The following is a 22,958-nucleotide window of genomic DNA, read 5'->3' on the forward strand; positions in this document are numbered from 1 at the left end:
GACGTTAGATACCTTGAGGTCAATTATGATGAAAGTTGAGAAGTTTAGGGTAGATAAGCACATGAACTTCAACATTTTACTAGAATACTAATTGTCCTTGAAAATCTGATGTACAATATAGATAGAGGTGGTGAGGAGTTCTTACTTATTGCAAGTTGAGTTCAAGCTTATTGTAAGCACTCTGAACATCCTTTTGTTTCTGTGACAGTCAGAAGTGACTGACAGTGAAAGTTTTTACAGTCACCTGACTGACAAAACACTGAATTTTCATTTTAATGCCACATATCTCCAAATACTACAGCAAATGAAAGTGCATGAAGTATTGTTTAATTGATATTGTTTTCCAGTCTCTGCAGGTCAGTTTTAGGTATCTACCTTGTCACAAGTCCCAGCTGATTGTCTCTGCCCCTCTTAAGAAGGACTTTTGGGAGCAGTGTAGTTACTACAGCAGGAAATGCTTCTTCCAGTAAATATTGGTGGGATCAAATCCCTGGAACATAGTGGTTGAAAGACCTGGGGTGAATTTCATACTGGGGAGAAAACAACTGAGAAATAACAGCTGGCTTCTTTAGATTTTCCTCTCTAATATTATCTGTTATTAATAAGATGATAAAAGTAACTAACACTGCAAATGATAAGTGAATCACAAAGATTTCTGATACTTGCCATGAAACTTCAGTAACAATTCTTGTTTTCTTCTTTCTTTTTTTGTTGCAGTCAGCAACTGTTTCTGATGGAGGTAAGCTGAAGCTTGTTTTTACTTTTATAATGAAAAATAATCTATTTTCCACATTAAGCAAAATAATAATGTGCTTTATTACAAGATGTAAGTTTAAGGTAGTGCAGAACTCTGTGGCTGCTTTGTGAACTGTGCTAGTGAAAATATTGCAAGCTTGTGTTCACATATTTTCACTGGTTTATTTGCATAATATTTTTTTGGGTACATTTATATATGCACATTTTTATTGTAACTAGGCTTCTTCAATCATAATAATAGAGGCAGAGCTGGTAGACTTCTGTGTAATTGGATGGTAGATAAAATCTCATTCTCTGTTTTGTTGTCCTTTACATACCTTGTTTGCTTTTAAAGAGGTGCTCTAGATTCTAAGTTGCAAGCTGTGTACATTTGTTGAGGTTGAACTTTCTTAAGTGTGATCCTTTTTGAGAAGGGGGTAAGTAATTTAATATTTGTAAAATCCCAGCATGGAGTTTTTGCATTTCTGGAGTACTTCTAAGTAAACTCCTCTTTATTGCACATAAGTTGGTTTGTTTTGATTTTAAAATTCCTTTAATGTTTTAAAGGATGTCCATTCTTTGTTAAACATTAGAAGACGATTTCTCTGAAGCTTTGAAGTTAATTGAAACAGTTTAAAAAGGCTTCCTTAATGGAATAAAGGAATTTGTATAGTGTAGGGTATACAGGAGATGGCTTTTCTCCTTGTCTTCTCTGGCAGGAGTTGGTTCACTTGATCCTGCAGAGAAACTCATGTATTTTTGCATTTGCTGTTCTTTGACAACATTACAAGACAAATTTATTAAATAAAAAAGGCAAGAGGGAGCAAGCTGTGTTGCCATAATCAGTACAGTGAAATTGGAAAACAATATTGGGAATGATGATTTTTTAATATTACATGCAAATGTAAATGAAAATTTGCAATGCTATTTACAAAACTTCTTCATATCCTAATTTCTGATTCCTTGCAAGACTAAAACTGCACTTCAGAAAAATATTTCTCTTTTGGCCCTTTTGCTGGACCCACTTTCCAGTTGCTGACTTTGGCAGGTATTTTCCTTCTCTACTGCTGACAGTCCAATGCTTCTGTCTGGATGAGAAGGTAGACTCTGTGTTGTATCTGTCTTGTCCACACAGTGATAAAACAACAAAGCAGAAAATAATAGTGTTTATTCTGCTTTCTATTTCTAAAATGTAGCCTGTGTTTTCCTGGGAAAAATATGCCTTTTTTTTTTTTTTTGCCACATGTTATCTTCTTGATATAAAATCAAAGCAGACCACAGACTTTCTGACTGTGTATGTAGTTGTTGAGGACCAAAAATTTGATTGATCTTTTTTTGGGTAAAACGCAATGTACTTGTGTCTTGTCTCTGCAAGGGGTCTTGTTCTATGTTAATGAAATTTATTTTGTTGCTTATCCAGACTTGGGAATCCCTGTGATAGTACAGATACAATAAGAATTTCAAGATTTTTATCCTTCCAGCTGAAAATTTATTTTAAAACTTCCACATATTTTTCTTCTTCCAATATAACTTGTGTCTTACTCCAAATCTGTAGGTAACTGTTTTCACAATTAATTCTATACAGTTTTATGATCTCATGAAATCTAAGGGCCGTGTAAGGTCACGAAGGTGAAAAAACAGCCAAGAAGTTATGTCCCATTTTCTGCTGAATTGTATTCCCTATTTTTTTTAGCTGGCTCAGAATTTAACATGAACTCTCTCTTAATTGTTAAATGCTACTTAGGAAGGGGTATAATTTGTGTAAAAAGTGGTAGTTGAACTATATTGCATAATATTGAATCAATGCTTAAATACCCAGAGAGTGGGTTGCAAAAATAGGAGCCAGAGAGACTGTAACCAGAAAAAGTGAAATTAAATAAATTCCTAATTCATCTCAAGCTGCATTGAGTAAATAGTTCTGATTCATGCATTAATTATATTTTCTAGCATTTACTTTCATTGAATATGGCACAGCACTGATTTTTTTTTCAGTTTTCGTTAATCTCACTAATACACAAATAGATCCACAGACTTAGACATTTTAGGGTATGTCTAGTTTTGAGAAATTTTCACCAGTGTAACCACTAGTACAGCACTGCATACTTCCCTTCCTAGATTAAATATTTGTCATCACAGAATCACAGAATGATTTGGGTTGGAAGGGACCGTAAAGGTCAATTTGTTCCAGGCCCCCTGCCATCCAACCTGGCCTTGTCACTTCTAGGGATGGGACATCTACAGTTTCTCTGGGCAACCTGTTCCAGTGTTATCATTGCTGTCAGAGTGAAAAATTTCTAATATCTAATCTAAATCTACCCTCCTTCAGTTTAAATCCCTTTGTCTGCTCTTGTCAGAAGTCCCTCTTGAGCTCTTTTGTAGCCCCCTTTAGGTACTGGAAGGTGTTCTGAGGTCTCTCCAGGACCTCCTCTTCTGCTTGGTATTATTACTTAATATTAGTATTTGTACATATAACTAGATTCTATAAATACTCTTGTTAAGCTTTAGTTTGGGAAGAAAATTAATGTGTAAAAAGCAATTATGTGTTTATATACATCTCTTCAGTATGGTGGGACAGTTCTTTGTGCATTTTCTTTCCAAAGTCAATAAAGATTTATGTCATATGGCTTTTATTATGTTAGAGCCCAGCCCTGAAAGCCATCTACCCCTTTGTGTTTATTTTATATTTTACATCCCAGCGTGTGCAAGACTGGGATGTTCTTATCAGCCAAAACTCTGCACTTGAGCATTGCAAGATAGCTGACATGTAAATTAGTGTTTTTTCCAGATGTGCTGACCAGTGGCAGCTCTTAACTGTAATTGATTTGTGTAATGAAATGCAGACAATCAGAATGCAAACTGTAATAATGCTTAGATGCAATATTACTGCTGTAGATCAACTAATCTGCAGCACCTCTGCTCTAGGAGCAGCAGGAACCATTTTATGATACTACAGTGACCTGTAATTAGCAGGTTTCTCTTGCTTCCCACCTCAGAAACTGTCCTTTGCTGCTGGCTGTGAGAGTGTGTACACAGCACGCAGGCTGTGCCTGATGTTTTGAGCACTGTGCCATCTGAATTGTCACAGGGATGATCAATAGTCCCCAGCTAATGTCCGACTTTGCTATTTATACCTGGAAGGCACTTTAGAAAGGAAAAGCCTTAAGGTCAAAGGATCTATAACACAAGTGCCATCATCATTCATCTCCCAGACAGAGGTGGTGAGGTATCTGAGCTAGTGAGAATGTCTGAGTCAGTTCTCACCTGCTATTCCCTGCAGAGATCAGTTCCACAAAGCTGAAATACTTCAGCCTAACAGATACTATATGCACATTTTTTTTTCCTAAGATACTACTTTACTGTAGTTTCTGCTGATTTTTGTTTTTAGTGTTCATCACTTGGAAAAAAATTTTCCTAAGGAAAAGTGTTCCTAAAGACCTTTTTGTAAGGAATCTGATGTTTGCAGTAATAAATAATGCAAAATTGTATTTTAAAAAGTAACTGAAGAAGGTAAGGCAAAAAATTCGCAATGAAGTGCAAAATAAAGCAAATCACTGTTTATGCTTTTTGTACTATAAATACAGATGGATTGTTTCCTTTAACAGGTATATGACTTATTTGTCAGTTCTGCTGGTGGTGCGTGCTCACTGTAGCTGTGTTCCACTGCAGCATAAATAATTCAAGTTCCTTTAGCAGCAGCGGCAGAAGGTCTTTTCTATAAATTATTTATGTAGCATTTTATAATGCTTTGTGTTAAGTATACTATTGCTTCCCTCTGCTTGAAGCAACGAGGGTAAGGAATCAATTTGTTTAGAGTGGTGTTGGAAGCTCCCAGGAATTGCTGTGGGGAACTTTGTTAGCTTCCCTGCTCCCAGACCTGCAGAGGAACAAACAATGTGCTGTACAGTGAGACTGATCTGCACCCAATGGGTTCCGGGACGTCTCAGCTGAGCTTGGTATGGATTCAGAAGGATGGCTTTCAGTGAAGGGCTTGAAGTATTTGATTAAGTGGCACCACAGTGGTTCTTACCAGCTTTATCCAGGTAATGCATTTAGTGATTATATGATTTGTGTGCGTTCCTATGATTACGAGGAATGTGCTTAGCTTCTCACAACAGTAAAATGTATTTGTAGGCTGAAAAATGTATACAAAATGCATACAAATGCATACAAAATAGCCTTCATTTATTTTATTCAGGCTTATGGCTTTATATTATCTAAACCAAAACTTCCGTAGCCATCCTATCCTGAATGCTTTCAAGACTTAGGTGATTAAAGCCTCTACTTTCTTATATAATGCTGTTTTATTAAAATAAATAAAACCAAGACCCTCCACGGAATGTGTGAACTCAAAAAGTGCAAAACATTGTGTTTTGAGGATTTTTTAGATAGCATTCTGTGTCAGTTCTGTATTTCCAAAATATAATAAATGAAATTAAATTAATTTGCACTCAAAGTAGTTTTTCCTCAGTAGGTATGGTTGCTATCAAACAGAACAAAGATAAAGCTAGGTCCCTGGAATTTGAAATGTTTGATCAAGGAGCCTCCTTTTACAGATAATACAAGATAAGTCAGTGCTTCCAGCTGTGATGACAGAGGAAGGCAGGCATTTGGAAACTTCCCAGAACTGCTGTATCCATGTTGTCCATGCAGAGCTGGGATTTTTCACATTAAACTCCTCTGGCATCTTGAGATTGCTGACTGCTCCTTTTCTTTTTTAAAATGCTTTCAAGGAGAAGTCCACTTTGCCCAACAGGCCTGTGGTGAGAACATGTGAGGGTGGGAGTCAGGGCTCTGTGTTTCCTCTGATGATCATCACAGGAGGGCTCATTAGGTGAAATATGGGACCAAGTTGGAAAGTTTCTCCACTCCTTCTTTCCAAGGTGGGCTGCGTGTACCTAGGAGTGCATGAGCTGTGAGTCAGGAAACCTGATGCTGGAGCCTTACATTGGAAACATGCCTCTGCAAGAGGAGTGGAGCAGGAGCTGTGCCCTACACAGTCTTCATTTAAGTGTGATTTGGATAAATTTGGTACTAATGCTAGAGTCGGGGACGTTTTTTTCCTTCTATCTGATTTTCTTTTTCTCCAGTTCTAAATGGTGTATCTGCACTAGGCTGGTAACTGTTTTAATTGCAACTGATGATCTGGGTAGTAAAAGAACTAGAATAACCAAGCCTTTTCTGGCAAACATTTTCTGTATTGTTTTCAGCTTGGTAGGTACCACAGCAAAAAGCTCTACAGATTTTAAAAGTAAACTGACTTAATTTTTTCATTAAGGAAAACCAAAGCTGTTCCAGGGTTAAGTATAAATTGAAATAGTTCTTTTGGAAAAAAAGTCTGAATTACCTAAATTAAGTCTACTACTACAGAGACAGTTTACTGGGAATGAGTAATCCCTTAGTGCTATGTTAGCATATTGAAAGACTTGTGCTAGTAACCCTTTGTTGGAAATAGGGTATTATTTTCATTTGTTTTCATGGGATCTCCAGAGTTGGGAGTGCATCAGAGGAGGGAGAACCCAGTGCAGTTTAGAGGAGTGTAACTCTGAGGAGCTGGAGAGAGCAGGCAGCTGGTGGCAATTACAGGCAGTTAGCAGTTACCCAGGTGTAAACACTGGAGGCTGTAATTGCAGTTTGGTTTCCCGGCTGCCATGGGGAAGTTGAACGCCTGCCACTGGAGGGAGGTGATGCTGATGATTGCTGCGCCTGCCACTTCCCAATCCCTTCTGAGTCCTAAGGCACTGTGACTCCGGGATCCAGAGCTGAGCACTTGCTGTGGCTGCTCCCTGATTTCTCTCTGTCAGCCAAGCTGGTTCCAGGTGTTTGGTATGTGGGATGAGTTTGCCTTTCTGAATTTGCCTGAAAGGAACAAGGAAATTTTCATCATTCATCACTGGAGAACACCCCAGGAGTGAGGCAGTATCTGAAACTGCTCCACATCTATCAAAAAGTGGGTGTCTATTTATATGCTGGACTGTAAAATAGAACATATCCACCTGTGGAATTAAAGCAAAACACAACAGATAATAAAGTTAGATATTGTTCTTTTCAGATTCACATTAACTTCTTTCACAATACTTTCACTCTGGTGACAGGTATTCTCTAATGAGGTTAACAGTTGATTTGGTTATGTTCTTTCATATGTCTTAGAGGAAAAAGTGAATAAATATTTGTATAAGAAAATCTGGCATTATTTGCTGAGTGTTTGAAATTAGCCTTGATTAATATCGTGATTAGGTGAAGACAGGTCTTTATAGAACTGATTTGTTACTAGTGTCCTTAAATAGTATCATTGTTGAAAATACAAAGTTACATTTTGTATTTCCCTCATCTAATTTTGTATCTTTGTCTTACTTATTTTATTTTTGTCTTAAAAAGTAGCTTTGTTTGCAGAAACTCAGAATAGTTAACTGTTACATCTTAGTGAATATTTCTGAGCTAAGAAGTTTGTTTAAAAATGAAATTTTGGAACTCTTAAATTTTTTTTCCTTATCTTTACAGCTATCTTTATCACTTTCCCCAATGCTTGTAACTGTTTTTGAATGGTGCATTTTTTCAAAGCTCTTACTTCCAGGAAGGAACAGTAATGTTTTGTAACATGAAGTTTGGAAATGCAGAGTACTTCCAAATGTTTCTAACATGAAAGGAGACCTTGGGAGAAAATATAAAGTAGGGTCTTTTTGGTGAAATTACTTACTCCTTTAGTTATTCTAAGTGATTAACTGAGGAACACCATAAAAATATCCCTGTGAAGCACAGTCCATTTCTGACTGGTTGTGAATTCAGTTTTCTCAAATAGATTGCATCTCTAGTGAGCTGCATACTTGCTTTTCCATTTGGCATAAAATTGCTGAATATACCATCTATTTAATTTGAGGGCATTATTTTCTCACATCTGTTACTGCAAATTTTTCAAATAATTGAATGTCTGTGATTTTTTTCGTCCCTTCCTCAAAGAATCTCATTCAGTTTGGCATCTCTCTGTGTGCAACCTGTCCTGCTCCAAGCAGGGAGATCAGACCAGGTAGCTCAGGCTTTAGTTGTGTCTCCACAATGAATTAAACCTTATATCACCTCTTTCAAGTGTGCTGCTGTGAGTGCAGCACTACCACTTTTACATTTGTGTACACTGGAGGTGAAGGGACAATCCTGTAAAAGGGCGTGCAAGAAGTAAATGACAAATCTTTGAATAGAGCCCTGCTGTAAGCAGTTCCCTCTCTTAGAGCAGCCATTTCTTTCTTTCCCTTTCTACTTCTGTGAACAAATGGTTACTTTGACACTTTTTGTGTGCCTGTTTTGTTTACTGACATGACAGAGATGATCTGTAGTTAATTCTTGAAATTTTTGGCCTGCTACACAAAAGGGATTTTTGGTGTTTCCCTGAATTCTCCATGGGTTCTTGTTAATTCGTTTCTCAGAATAAAAAATCACTTCTGTTTTTTCAAGATCTAAAGAATCTGGTAATTTCTCATCTTGGGGTCTGTAGATGATTCCAGTATGTTGGTTGAAGCCTGGAAGGGATCCCTGTTTTTATCAGAAACCATAATAAATGGAGGATCTGTGGTTTGATGTCTCTTACTTCCTGTGGATGAGGAAGGTATCCCTTACTACTCATTTTCCTAACATTCTTTTCCACAATTGATTCCTCTGCTAAATTTTCAGTATTAGTGGGAATCTTCTATTTCCATGTAAAATTTCACAGATTGCCTGTCTACCAATTGAAGTGTATATGAAATTTTGCTGTCTCCTATCACCGCATTCTGGTGAACAGTGGGTTCTTGAAAGTTAACTTTATTTGGATAATCTTCTGAAGGAGTGCAGCACATAGTGTGAGAAATATAAAGAGGAAAATGTATTTTATTTTGTGCAAGAAGAAAACAGATTTTGTTTTGGGTCTGCCCCTTCTGCTTCTGTCAGGGAATTGCTGTTAAGAAGAAACTTGAGAGGTGTTTGGGGTGTTTTTTTCTATGCAGGTGCTCTTAGTAAAAATGGACAGGGATATTTAGAAGTCTGCACCACTGTGAGCTTGCAGAGGAGGTGTGATAAACCAAATAAACAATACTGAAGAGTAAAAGTGAATAACACTTTACTGACAGGTGCAATTTCTTTTATTAACAGAGCTGAATAGCACTGAATTGAAGGACTGCATCAGTGAGAACAGCCTCAGTAGCAATGCCAGCCTTCCCAGCGTGCAGAGCTGCCGGCGCCTGCGAGAGCGCAGAGTTGCAAGCTGGGCTGTTTCCTTTGAGCGGCTTCTTCAGGACTCTGTTGGTGTTAAATATTTTTCGGTGAGTTTTGAGGGACAATGAGAGGCTTTCCAAAATACCTGATACTGCTGCAGTAGTTTTCCTGTATTCCTTTTTTTTTTTCTTGACACTTTTCTTGCACAGGGCAAGAGACAGGAGTTTGTTATCTGTTGTTATCTCTGTTGTTATCTGAGTATCTTTCTGATTTACACAGTTGAATAAGAGTTCGCAGTAATATTCAGATTGCCATGCATCTCTGCAAAGCAGAAGTTTCAGGTGAAAATGGAAGCTATATTTGGCTTTGTTTGGGAACTTTTAGAATGCTTCCCCCTTGTGCAAAATGGCTTTTTTTTTTTTTTTTTTGGATCTATAGCCTTTGTACAAAAAGAAGAAAGTACTTTCGGTAGTTTCCTAAGAATGGGCTGTTATTCATATCTATCTCCTGAAACATTGGAAGCCACATAGAAGATGTTTTCAATGATAGAGTGGCATATTTTCCTCCAAAAGGTTTTTAGAAATACTTGTTGGAAATTGTTATGGTAGTTAAGATCACTGGTTAAAACTGCAACTTCAAGGAGTAATGCTGAGTATTTGCAAAGCATAAATACTTTGCAATACATAAATACTGTTCTGCACTGCAGATTTATGAAGTTGTAAATAGCATCACCTCTATTTTGCAAGGAAACAGAGTGTGTATATTTTTGCTCTGTTGCACTGAGAGTGTGTTGCTGATTCTGAATGTGTTACACAGGGACAGTTTGTGCTGCCCAGGTAATTTTCACAGTGAGAATATAATGAAATGTGGTATAGGAGAAGTAGATTTTTCGAATCTGCACTAACTCAGAAAGACTCTTTTGCTTGATACAAAAGTATTAAGAGAACACAACGGTTAATAAGGAGATTTCCATGTTAACTGGTGGGGGAACCCAAAACCTGCATTAACAGTAAACATCTATTTGTGGAAAGAGAGAAGAGGAAAGCAAAATAATATATTCTGAATACTGTGTTCCTTAGTTTAGCAGAGCAGCCTGAGACTTAATAGCATTTCTGCTTTCATACTGACACTTCTTGTCAGGCTGGAAGAAAAATTACAGCTCTGATCTGATGTTAGAATCCATCTGAAAAATGATGTAGTTCATGGGGCTCCTACTGAAAGTCCAATTGACTTAGTTCTAATTACTTGTAAACTTCTGGTAAACTTGTGCACACAATTGTTCTATTAAATTTTTAGCTGCTATGATACTTTAAAACTCACATTATAAATGTCAAAAGTAGCCCATATAATTTTAATCAATGTTCAGATTAAAAGGTTAAAGGTACACTTAATTTCAGCAAAAGCCAACCTCAAATATTCTGAAAATTTTACTTTCCCCATTTTATTCTAATTAGAACTTTTTATAAATATTGCAAAAGCACATGTCTTAAAGAAATACCAACTTTGAAAAACCATTAGGGAATGTTAAAGTTTACTGTATGCACCACAATTTTCTTGAGGCCCAGGAGATGTCCAGAGGGTTGCATAGATTTATTAACCTAGTTGCCATAACATAGTACAGTTACAGATTGCTGCCAGTATCCAGGAGCATTGAGGCACCAGCATTTAATTTATGGTCCCATAGCAAGTGTCTTGGTGCATATGGGATCCAGCATCTGCCTTTGCTGAGGACAGCTTTGTCACCAAGCAGGAATTACTCTCTAAGAAGGAGAGATTTTGCATGTTTTGCAAATACTCACACTTTGCATAATAGCTGCTGCTTAGAGCAGTCAGCCAGGAGGTGAGAGCTGTTTGCAGGCTCCCCTTCAAGGGGTTCAGACCAACCTCTGCAGCTCCCAGCCGTGGGTGGCAGCTCCTTGGCTGCCTGATGTTCCAGCTGGGCCAGCACTCAGCCCTCCTGGTGGAGCTGAGTTGTTGGACAACCGCCTGTGCCCAAATCCTGTGGCCACAAGGAAGCAAGAGGGAGATGGACTCTGGGCTCACAGGGAATGTGCCAAGGGGGAAGTAGGCAGTTGCTCACTAATTTGGTTCTCTTAATATGTAATTATATGTAAAGTGCACAAATGTTCCCCTGAGTACTCTGTGTATTGTCCTTTATGTGTTTGGTGTCTCAGCTTATGTATCTGAAGAACTTTAATTTCAGAGCTTCCCTGTATTGTAGTTTATCTCAATTGCTTTCTTACAGCTGGACTCCCTAAACTCTGTGTAAATCTGAAAAGCACAAACTTTATTTATGTGGAGCTTCTTCTTTCTGAGGCTGCTTTGTATGATAAGGAAGCTTCACTGATACCTATGTGATGATTGAGTGAAGGTTGTGGTGGATCAGGTTTTTTTTTTTTTCTATCTTTATTTTGCCCTGATGGTTAAAATGCTTTTAAGATGCTGAGAGGATATTGAATTATACAGATTTGGTACGAGACAGTTTATGCTTGTAGAGTTTTCCAACTGAATCAGTACCAGTGTTCCTTTGGACTTTAGGATGCTGTAATATAAATGTCCTGATTATTGTGTGTTGTACTGGGTGATATTTTTTTTCCTCTCAGTGAGTATTTTCTGAAGAGAAACCATGTAACCACGGTGAAAATGATAATTTTTTTTTTTTTTATAGTTGCCATGTGATACAAAAAAGACTGTAATGAATCCAGGATTGATTATGGGCACTTCTTGATAAACGTCTATATCAGTAGAACTGCAATTAAAGACAGGTTTACGGTGTCACTTTTAAATCTAGTTTGTAAACTATTTAAATTTTTATTAAAAGTTTATTCACCAGTTTATGCACTACTTAGTATGACATTTCAAGCTTTGTACTTGAAAATTATTTGGTTGTAACTTCATGTATTCTTCTCAGTTATATACATTTGAAAAGACACAAGAAAGAGGGGAGCACCAGGTATGTATTGGACATACATTGATTTTTACTTAGAAAAAACTGGATTGTGAAACTGATTGAAAACTTACCTTTATGCAAACTTTCCAAGCATTATATATATGTTGTTTAAGGTGGCAAGTAACTTTTCTTTGAGACATTAATTTATTTGCTTATTTTCTCCCCTAGGAATTTCTACGGAAAGAATTTAGTGAAGAAAATATTTTATTTTGGCAGGCCTGTGAATATTTTAACCATGTACCTGCACATGATAAAAAAGAGGTAAATTAATTTCAGTACCTTATGCTGCTTCTTCAGAAATTGTTACTCCTTCACAATTATTGAAATTAATGGAGCTGTGCTTGGTCTGTGTACTGTGATATCACTAAAACAGGGTGGGATGATCTAACTTTATGATGTTGGATATGTTTAAAGTGCAGAGTTAGCTCTGTAAGAATGAGGTAAGGTATCCTGGATATTTCAAATGGCCAGCAGTGGTAGCCCAGTGCATGGAAGTGCAGAGCAAATTAATTGACCATGTCAAGGAGAGGCCTCTTACACTCTTTTGGCTAGACTGCCTCCACCAACCAAGGCTGTTTCTAAATAACTGAATTATCTGCTGCTCCAAGGGTAGGGCTCTCATGTTTGTCCACAGATTATGGGAATCTCCATCTCATCCTTTTGAGGGAATACTACATTGGTCAGGCAGTTTGGGTGAATTTTGAACTTTGTAGAGGTTGGCAACACTTCTGTCTACACCACAGCCAAATCCAGTCAGATTTATGTGGTGGAAACAGTCTCTCTTCCAAGTCTCTCTTAACTCTTTTGTCTACTAATGAGGATTTTTGTTTCTATTTTCTTGTCTTCAAACAATGTATTTTCTGAACACCACCCTTAAGGGCTGTGGGCTTACCTTGGTGGGTTTTTCATTATTTTTGTGATGTGGATGTTTCAAAGTAAACAAGTTAAAAATTAGTGGTTTTGACTGTAAATATTCATATATATACTTGTCTTTTTCTCACTTCTAGAAATTGAATCTTAGAGGATGTATTTAAATAGTAACTATTATGTAAAAGGTCTAAAATCTTAAAAGAATCTACTCTTCTTTTTAAAAAAATACCTGCTGTGCTTCACTGCTTGATTATTTTAATTTTTATTTGAAGGACAACTTTTACTGTTCAAGAAATATTTGATGAATATTTGTAATCACAAAGAAAAAAAAAAAAAACTTATGTGCTTAAACTCCCAAAAGCTGATATTTGAAAAATACATATATAAAAGATTCAGGAGTGGCTATCTATTTTTGGATGAAATATATCAGTGTAAGAAATGCCTAGCTAAAAATAGTGTTTTAAAACCAACATATATTTAGCTTTTTTTTTTTTCTGTAGCTTTCTTACAGGGCTCGAGAGATCTTCAGTAAGTTCTTGTGTAGCAAAGCTACAACCCCAGTTAATATTGACAGCCAGGCACAGCTGGCAGATGATATTCTCAATTCTCCCCATCCAGATATGTTCAAGGAACAGCAACTTCAGGTAACCATAGTAACCATGAATGCTCTATGTTTATGTCTGTTATCTTTTTCTTTCTAAACTATAAAAATAGTTTTACATGCTGTATATTTTAAACTCTGGTAGAAGAATAGAAAACAGGCTGCTTGGCTGTTTTTCTGTTATGTGGAGAGACAATTTTCACTTAACTAAAAAATAATCTGAAAAGTACTATTATTGAAATGAGGCTTCAGTGCAAGTAAATAATTCCATGTGTTGCAGCACCATTGCATAGAGTGTTTGCATATGGCTGCTTTTCTTTAGTGGAGAGTTGAGTACACAAATAGTGTCTAATTTTGCGTTTTAAAATGTCAGGTGTATAAAGGGAGTTGTTCTCTTATGCTTTAGTACTACTGTCAGGGTAAGAGATTTTAGAAGTATTGGAGTCTGAAGACCTCTGAAGTGGATGTATTTTAAATAATTATTGATAATCAGAACAGTTATGCAACAACAGGATACACTTTACATTTCCTGTAGAATTTAAGTTTCTAGTTTTTTTTTTTCTAAGTCATCTCTTTGGTAGCTCTTCCACCCTACCAGTTAATTAGTAAAAGTGGTTTTGATACAATTTTGAAGTCAAGGCTATTAGCTTTAATATGAACCAGGTCACAATCTTAGGACACAATCTCAGACCATGTGCTTTGGGGCAATCTGAGCAGGGGGGTATAGTGTCATCCTCCTGCAAAGTGGAGATAGAAGGGTAGGTCTGACTGCTGGTCTGGTAGCTTCCAGCACTTTAGCTACTCCTTATGCACCTCCCAAGCCTCAGCCTTCTGTGGGAATTACCATTCACCACCTTCCCAAACATTTTTTTATGCATTTGTCATCCTGGTGTTGTGGAGACTATGCCTGAATTCCTCCTTATCCTCTCCCATTTGTTTGGTGGAGTACAAGATGTCCTCATGAGTCAGGTGACAGGGCTGATTCAGGTTTTGTCCCTTTGGAAATGCTGTATCCTTGGTAGGAGGGCTCATAATGCAGGAGAAAATGCCCAGGAGAAGTCCTGCTGTGGGTGCAGTCCCAGCCACACAGCCTGCCTGTGCCTGACCTCTTATCTCAAACTCTCAATGCCTCGGTCAGATCCCTCAGTCAGAACCATTCCTTTCACTGAAAAGTGAAGTGAGGCAGGATGAGAGTGACCTCTGCTGCAGGCCGTGGCCTTGGAGCTTGTCTGAGGTGCTGGTGGTGTGCTGCCTGCCTGAGTTCAGTGCTGGGGAATGGCTGCTTGGTGGCCCTTAATTTCTTGGTGTCAGCGAGTGGTTCTACAGGCCAGTTTGTGGACTTGGTGGATGGCACCGCTTGAGAACACCCAGCTGTGGGTTGTGTAGTTACTGCAACACACCCACAGACTCTCAAAATTCAGCTCGTGGTGGTGACACAACCTTAATAAAGTGAGAGCTCTGCTTTTGTGGTCTTTCACAAAATTTTTTAGATTTGAACAGCAACCACAGAGTGCAAGGGTGCTGCTTCGTGGTGGTTGTTGGATGAGTGTGATGCTGGGGAACAAGGAGTGTTGCTGTAAGGCTGCAGAGGAGTGGCAGAAGTGTGTGGGAAAGTGCCTTGGAAATGCTTTCAGGCCATTCTCTTTCAAGCACTGCCTGTTTGGAATACCCTTGGAAATTACTTTCTGCCATGTCCTGACAAATTTGTCCGTGATCTTGTTGTTAGAGGTAGTCATAGCAGCGTGGATGCACCCAAAGCACCTAGTTAGGATGTTGTTCCTTTTTGTAAATTGAATGAGAACTAGCGTTTTCAGTGTTTCTGGATGGAAGATAGTGTAGGTCACTTGAACATACTAAAATAAGAATAACATAGCATGTACTTCATGTAGAGTTGATAATGGATGTAAGTTTTTCTACTCTTGTTTATCTGAAAATTTCAAATTATGCTTTTAAAATATGTTTTTAATTTGTAAGGACAAGAACTAGCATCTGCTAGCCTTTTCCCAATAAGCAGAAATCATTAAGATATGTAGATATGATAATAATTCTAATCATGGCTGTAATGTGGGCTAGAAACATGGGGCAGATGATAATCAGCTCGAGGTAGATTAGTTACCCTGTCATGACTGTCCAGCTAAGTTAAAAGGTTGTAATTTTTTTGCTGTATTAAGTATGTTAATTTGCAGACTGTCAAAGCTAGCATATACAGAAGTATTTTTCTGTACTTTACCATGTGGAAAACAGTGCATTAAAAGGCCCAACAAAGATGACAGGCAGCACCTAAGCAGGAATGGGAATATACAGAGGGGAACGTCAAAACCATGGAAGCTGGCATTCAGTTTGAGTTAGGCTTCTGAGACTCTGCAGGATCAAGTTCTCTCTGCTCTATTGTGCTGTTTACAAGATAAGTTTTGGGCTAAAGCCTGTTTAGAAGGGTGTCTGCACAATCTGAAGCATGGTTTCCATCTGCAAATGGGCCACTCAGTCTCACTGATGGACTTTCCTTTATACTCTTGGGAATGCCATAACCTGCTGGGTGGTGCCCACCTTCCTTTGTGAGGAATTTGTCATGTCTAAAGAAGTAAAAACTGTTTTTTCAGATCAACTGAAACATGGGAGAAGATACTGGGCTAAAAGTATGGATTAAGTTAAAATAGCATGTTTGCAAAAATGGAATGAAAATTTAAACATTATTTAGCATTTAAGAAAAAGCTCTTCTTCACTTTGATAAATTCAGCTTCAGTTAAATCAGCTTCAGACATTTATTCCAGGCCTGGTCTAGAGCTGCTTTCTTCCTGTGTGGTTAAAGATAAATGTTGGTCATTTAATGTAAACGGTTCTCTTTCAAGATCTACAGCACTTTGGTTATTGAATTGTCCAGAGATACTGATGGGTTTTTTCCTTATCATTGGGCACATGACTGTGGTTTACTGTTAACCCTTGTCAGTTCTGGGTTAATGACATGATGATCTTAGAGGTCTTTTCCAGCCTAAATGATTCTGTGACTCTGTGAGCATTAAATATTCTGTAAAGGACTCCCAGCTTCTTCTCACATCAGCACTTAAATTTGTGTGTCTTGTATCATTGTGTATTGTTCCATATTGTGATTATATAATATTTGTGTGTTTTAGAACATAAACTTCTTGTTCACAGCTACCTTAAAATATACTTGAATAACTTAATGCTGTCACATATAGTGCTAGTGTAATAACCTTTAAAATGCATGCTCCACATAGAATGGCATCAATGCAGTAAAAGAGGATGCTGTTGTCAAGACTCTACAGCATCTCAGTTTGCAGTTTGCACAAATCATAACTTATTTTCCAAACCTGTAATGAGGGAATAGATCAAATTATATTTCACTTTAAAATGGGTGCAGTGTATCTAGCCAGGTCTAAACAATGTCATACCTATGCTGTTTACATCCTGATGTCTTAAATTTTGTGTGAGTTTCCTGTTGCAAAGTAGCTTAATTTTCTTGGTGTGTTACTGGAATGAATGTAACCATTATCCACTGCCATTTAATTTCAGATATTTAACTTGATGAAGTTTGACAGCTATACTCGCTTCCTCAAATCCCCTCTTTACCAAGAATGCATCTTAGCTGAAGTGGAAGGACGTCCTCTTCCTGATCCTCAGCGTGTTCCCAGCAGCCCCACTTCTAAACACAGTGTCAGTTCAGAGAAGTCCAACATGTCAACACCAAAAAAGGTGACTTTTGCATTGTTGTTATCTCACAGCTGTGTTTTTAAATGATCTTTTTAAAGTTCTTCAGAAAATCAAAGATAATATATATAATAAAATTAAAACGTGGTTAGAGATGCTGGCAAATACAGTTGTAAAATTTTTGTGTACTCAGGAATATACTTATTTTTTAACCTTGCCTTTGAATCAGTTTTCTAGATATTGAGTTGCTGAATATAATTGAAAATCTTAATTATTATTTAACTATATGTGTACAAATGAAAAGTAAGGGTTATTTTGCTAATGCACCAGTTCAGAAGCTTATTTTTGTTGAATATGGGAATTAAGATGTGATAATTTAACCTTTGCTGAGAGGAGACATTTTATCAGAAGTTTTGGAGAAGGCTTAAGCTAAACTAACTCATTTTGGTAGAGGGTAGTTTTTAATTTCTTAGCTCCTACTAAACTAAGACAATTCTGTGTTAAATAAGTACAGCTGCTTAAAAAATAGACCAGTAGTCTTACTGACTGATCCCTTGACTTTATTTAGGGTTTACTTTTTCTTCTTGTAGATAATACCACCATAACATTACATAACTGTATGGGTAAATTATAACTTCTCATTTTTCATGTCAATCACTACAGATTACCCCATCTGCCATAATGTATTCTTATGACTAGGAACCTTTAAAAAGTAGCATTTCAAGGAATATTCTAATAATCTAACAAGAATACTAGCTTGTTAAAAGCAAGTTTAGTTTAATATCAAACATTCCTGACATTTGTATTCTTCAACTCTAATAAATACTTGATTATACTTGTAAATGTTAAACAGTACTTTATCATTGTCTTTGAAAGCTGTTCATGTTCAAGCCTAACCTAGGGAAAATACCAAAGTGAAATTCAGTGTTTTAAAAGCAAGGCAAATGGCCTTTCCACATTAACTTAGGCATTACTGGTGAGCTGGGGACAGTTCTTTCGTATTTACTGGAGCTCTCCATGGCTCATTTCCAGCTACTGTTTTGAACTCCCAACATTTCCATCTCTGTATTTCTCTCTTTTTGCCACTGGTGAGGATTTTTGTTTTTTTTTTTAATTGCTGCTGAGAGGGATGTTGGCACAGACACTTGTGCGTGGGGTAAAGGAGGCAGCTAACCTGGCCATCACACTCTTGTTTTAGGAAGAAGTGTGGGAAGGTTTATTTTAGACAATATACTCACACCTGTGATCCAACCAGTGATTTAATTGTGTTTTGGTGATAGCTAAGTGGTAAGTCAAAGTCAGGAAGATCTTTGAATGAAGAGTCAGGAGAGGAGGACACTGAGAAGAAAAAAAGGGGAACATTCTTCTCATGGTCAAGAAGTAAGAGTTTGGGAAAATCACAGAAGAGAAGAGAAAATGGTGATTATCCAAACGGTGAGTATCACATTCTGCTTTGTTTGAAGCTTGTTTCAGCAACAGCTATGACTAATCTCACCATGATTAGCTGCTACCTAAGTGCATTCTTGGGAGTGACAGAGGAAAAGAACTGTCAACTCAGAAGGCCATAGTGTGGCTGGTATTGCAGCAGTTTTGTGGAAGATGTACAAGTAAATAGATGAAAATATAACAATATTTAATACTGACTTTCACAAGATTATTTTTCTACATTTTGGAACATTCTTCCTTTTTGTGTGCTAGTAATTGCTTTTTCAAGCAGAGAGCTGCCATTTTTATAGAAAGATAATTTCAAATCTTTACAGAAAAGTCCAGGAGCTGTACAGCAAATAGTGCTATAGTTACAGCTATATAAAAATTTCTTCATCTGCATTATCGTAGTCTTTCTTTTATCAGTAGCACCCAGGTATGTTCACATTTGAACAGTCACCATCTGTTTTCACCTTCCCTGACTGAAATGAAAAAGGAAAGTTAGAGGTGTGAAAGCCCTTGTAACCTGCTGTTTTGTTACTTAATTGTGTTTGAGAGTTTAAGGAAGAGTTCCCTTATGAAAGCACCTGTATGTGGACTCTAGAGGAGACAAAAGTTTTGCAGTAAATTGTTCTGTTGAGTTGAAAATAATGAAAAAATTCCAGTGAAGCACCAAATTTGGTCCATATTTGATAATGTAGTTTTTGCTTCTGGTAAATGCCCAGACCCACAAGATACATTTGATAAGGATAATTTGGGTGTTCTTAGTATATCCATATGTGAAAAGACATCAGAGGTATTTGCTGAGATCATGGACATAACCTTCTGAAAGTGACTAGTAGTTGTCTTAAATATTTTTAGAAGTGCAAGTATGGTGTTAGAACACTAAAATCTATCTCCCTTGAGAATATCTGAAGAGGTAGAATAATTTTTTAAGATGAAATATTGAAATCTTGTTAAATCTAGTAAAACAAAACTAATATATTTTTTTTAAAATACGATTTTTTAAATATAAAAACAAGTGGGTTTATTCAGGGGTTACATAACCAAGAAGCACTTGACCAAAAGTTGCTTTGGTTTCCATGCTTCTGTGCACAGTATGAAGATTTTGTGATTTGTTTTAAATGAAAAAAGAAAAATTTGTGACCCAACAAGCTAATATTTGAAATAGTTTTCTGTATTATAATAAACAATAAATTTATTATTTTACTGATTGCTGGTTCTTTGCCCAAACAGATTCTTTTCAGTCCAATGGATTGTCGTACAGACGGGAATCGCAAGGCTCCATGTCATCCACTGCTAGTCTTGACTTGGTAAATGGCTGCCTCTTACTAATGAACCAGTGGGGGAGCAGATGAAACAGTCAATTATTGATTTTCTAAGTACTGTGATGTAGCTTGTTTGATGTAATCCCTTGGGAAAGGGTTTTTAAGTGATACAGCTGAAGCACAATGTAATATTAGGCAATTTTAGCTTGTTAGAAATGCAGTAGAGGTTGTATTCTTATATTACTTCTTATGCTGTCCTTGGATATGTTTTGCATCTTGTCTGTCTTAACATCATGCACCAGTTTCCCTTTTAAAGACTGTAGCTCTTTAAAACCAATTTGTTCTACCTGCATAGATGAGAATCTGTTTTAAACAGCCACAAGTTAAAGCTTTTCCTCTTCTTGGCCTATGCAATAAGGGGGATGCAAGTTGCATTAGGTTGATTTTGTTGTGCAGTGTCTCTGGTGCTTCTTCTCTGTCTGTTTCTTTTAAAGTTATGTGTTCTTGTCATTATGACTTGGTCCTAAAAACCTGCGAAGTTTGTTGTGAACACTTTGTCATGCTAAGAAATGTACAAGTGAAGACACTGTGATTTCTAACCATTAAGTTCTGCCTTCACAGTGTAAAACTAATGAGGTGCAAAATTAAAACAGTATTAATAAAACATAGATGTAATACTTTATCTTTGTTGATATAGAGGAAGACTCTCAAAAAAAAAGGAAATTTAGGAGTTTTTTTGTGTTTTTTATATCCCTCTGATAGACTAGAGTCTGTGAAATTAACCATTAACTAATAACTGTGATTTTTATCTATGCTAAAAACATTGATCAGGGAAACAAGCACGGTGAAGTCATGTTTATTTCTGTTGCAGAAAAGTCTTGTCTTAAAAAATAGAAAATGCAAAGCCTGCTTAAAGCAACAACCCCTCATTTCTCTCCCACTCCCACCTGATTTAAGTCAGAAAGTTACTGTGATTTTAATGAGAAGCACCAAGTTAAAGAAAAGAGAAAAAGCATGATGAGTACCCTAAAAGGTTGTCAAAACCAATATTTTTTAGTGTCCTTTTAAGTTTTAAGTGAGCTTTTTGTTAAATTTTCAAAGATACTTCTGGTATTTAGTTGTAGTATTATTCTACTGTTACTCTAGAATAAAGGTTAGTGCCTAACCCATAGCACTGTAGTTCTAATTCCCTTTAATAGAAAAAATAATGGTCATGAAGCGAATAATCTGAAATTTTAATTTCTTTGTGGTGTATTTGTGCATAGAATTTCTATTTTGTTAAAAGAAGAGGAAATTTTGAGAAGCAAGACTGAGGAACCTGGTATTTAAAGGCATTAATCTTCACTTAAATATTGATTCATAGGGTGCTAATGGTAGTTTTTGCATCAGCAGGACATTACTGAGCACAGACATTTAACTATTTGGATGCTTAAGATTTAATTAACTTTTATAGTTTTTACTTAGTATTTCTTTAGTAAATCTTTTAACTGTTTTACACCCTCTCTGTGTAAAACTTCATCTGTTCTTGAAATAAATTTAGATATTTGCAGTATTATGATCTTTATCCAAATTTATTTCCCCCAGGATTTAAATTTATCTGATATTTGTGGTATTTGGAAGGATTTCTAAAGCATGGTAGAAAGTACAGTTCTTGGCTTGGTTCAATCTGTGCGGGCTCTAAAAGTTTATACCCAGTCCTCATTTTCCCATTGGGCACTGACCTTTCTTTTTCCTTTCAAGTCTGAAACCTCAAGATTGCCTGCATTTGTGCCAGAGAAAGACAAATCCCCCAAGTACTGCTGTGTAAACCTTCCGGATGGCTCCTCGAGCAAAATGGCTGTGAAATCGGGGTTCTCCATCAAGGAGGTGCTCTCTGGGGTCTGTGAGAAGCATGGCATCAACATAGCTGCAGTGGACCTGTTCCTAGTTGGAGGTGATAAGGTACTGCATCTTCCTGGGCTTTTTTAGAAGCGTTTTCCTCCCCATTTTACAAATAAGGAATTCTGTTCTCTCCATCCTGACTCGTATCTCCTGGTTCTGCCCATAGCTTTATGTTGGCAGTGCTGGTAAATTGAAGGAGAGTTGAATTATCCACAAAGAAAACAAATGTCTGGTAGTAGATGCTACTGCATTAAAGCTCAAAAACATAGTGACATTCAGTTGTTCAGGGATGAATGAGATGCATTAATGCTAGAGATGAGGTACAGGTTTTAATATTGAGGAAAATTTCCAAGACAACAATCTGTGGGGATGATGCAGTGTGTGTGTGATGGCTCTTAATCCAAGAGAAGTATTCTCCAATTCAAATAGAAATTGTGAACATGAAGTATTTATTCTCTTAAATTCATGCTTTTGATCCATCTAGATGATTACAATGAAAAAAATAAATGAATTAAAAAGAAAGCCCATAGTTATGGGCTTTTTATTTTAAAGATTTTAAAGACTGCTAGCTGGCTGTATTTTCTAATGCATTATTCTATGTAATTTATAGGAGTTGAAGAATCTAGGTTTGTTGTAAAAACCAAGTTCCTGAATACCTGCTGACTCCAGTGGAAATTGAATTTTGGTCATTGTTGCACACCTAGCCAAAAGAAAACACACTTTAATCATGTTCCATATCGTAAAGGAGCAGTCACTAGAATGAGTGCAGCATATGTTAATAATATTCTGAGTTACCTTAAAAAATTTAACAGCACAGCTGCTCTTTTTTACATAGTTTAAAATTAATTTGCTCTCTTCTTTTATCCCTGACATGTTCTGTAGCCCCTGGTATTGCACCAGGACAGCAGCATCCTGGAGTCTCGGGACCTGCGCTTAGAAAAACGCACTTTATTTCGGTAAGAGTCAAAAGTAATGTCTTCCTCTGGCCTTTCCCACCCTGTTTTCCATTTCACTTTTTTTAAGTGCAGTAAAGGATATGTTGCCAGTTACCTGTGCAGTGAAACAGGAGGTTGTGCAGCTGCAGGAGGGGGCTTTCTGGATCGCTCTTAGGACACAAGTGGGATTTTGATGCCAGTGCTTCAGTTTAGGGACATTTAAATATTTTTGTGATGTCAAAATGCTCAAGCTGAGGCAGCTGTGAAAGCATTGGGCAGAGCTGTGGGTCCAAAGGGACCTTCCACATCAGAAAGAGACATGTTTAGTAGGTTGGAATAGCCCAAGAAAGGTGTGGAAGTTGAACTGTGAGTCTCCTAGTCTTAAAATTAAATGGATATATTTATTGATGACATGTTCGCAGCCAGTTATAGCTGTATATATATGCCCA

The 22,958-nt window shown here is 37.0% G+C and overlaps 1 protein-coding gene across 7 annotated transcripts in view; it reads left to right on the plus strand.

The window, feature by feature from the left end:
- Positions 1-22,958, plus strand: part of RGS12 (regulator of G protein signaling 12) — an 83,777-nt gene that overhangs the window by 40,196 nt on the left and 20,623 nt on the right. For all 7 annotated transcript variants that reach the window (XM_077782731.1, XM_021550738.2, XM_077782730.1 and 4 more), the window contains 9 exons: positions 718-739; positions 8,851-9,020; positions 12,032-12,124; positions 13,234-13,377; positions 16,866-17,045; positions 18,281-18,434; positions 19,662-19,738; positions 21,434-21,634; positions 22,457-22,530. In XM_077782731.1, the coding sequence (XP_077638857.1) occupies positions 718-739; positions 8,851-9,020; positions 12,032-12,124; positions 13,234-13,377; positions 16,866-17,045; positions 18,281-18,434; positions 19,662-19,738; positions 21,434-21,634; positions 22,457-22,530 (1,115 nt within the window). The remainder of the gene's footprint in view (positions 1-717; positions 740-8,850; positions 9,021-12,031; positions 12,125-13,233; positions 13,378-16,865; positions 17,046-18,280; positions 18,435-19,661; positions 19,739-21,433; positions 21,635-22,456; positions 22,531-22,958) is intronic.

This window comes from Lonchura striata, chromosome 4 (genome assembly GCF_046129695.1).
Source record: "Lonchura striata isolate bLonStr1 chromosome 4, bLonStr1.mat, whole genome shotgun sequence".
NCBI classification, from domain to species: Eukaryota; Metazoa; Chordata; class Aves; order Passeriformes; family Estrildidae; genus Lonchura; species Lonchura striata.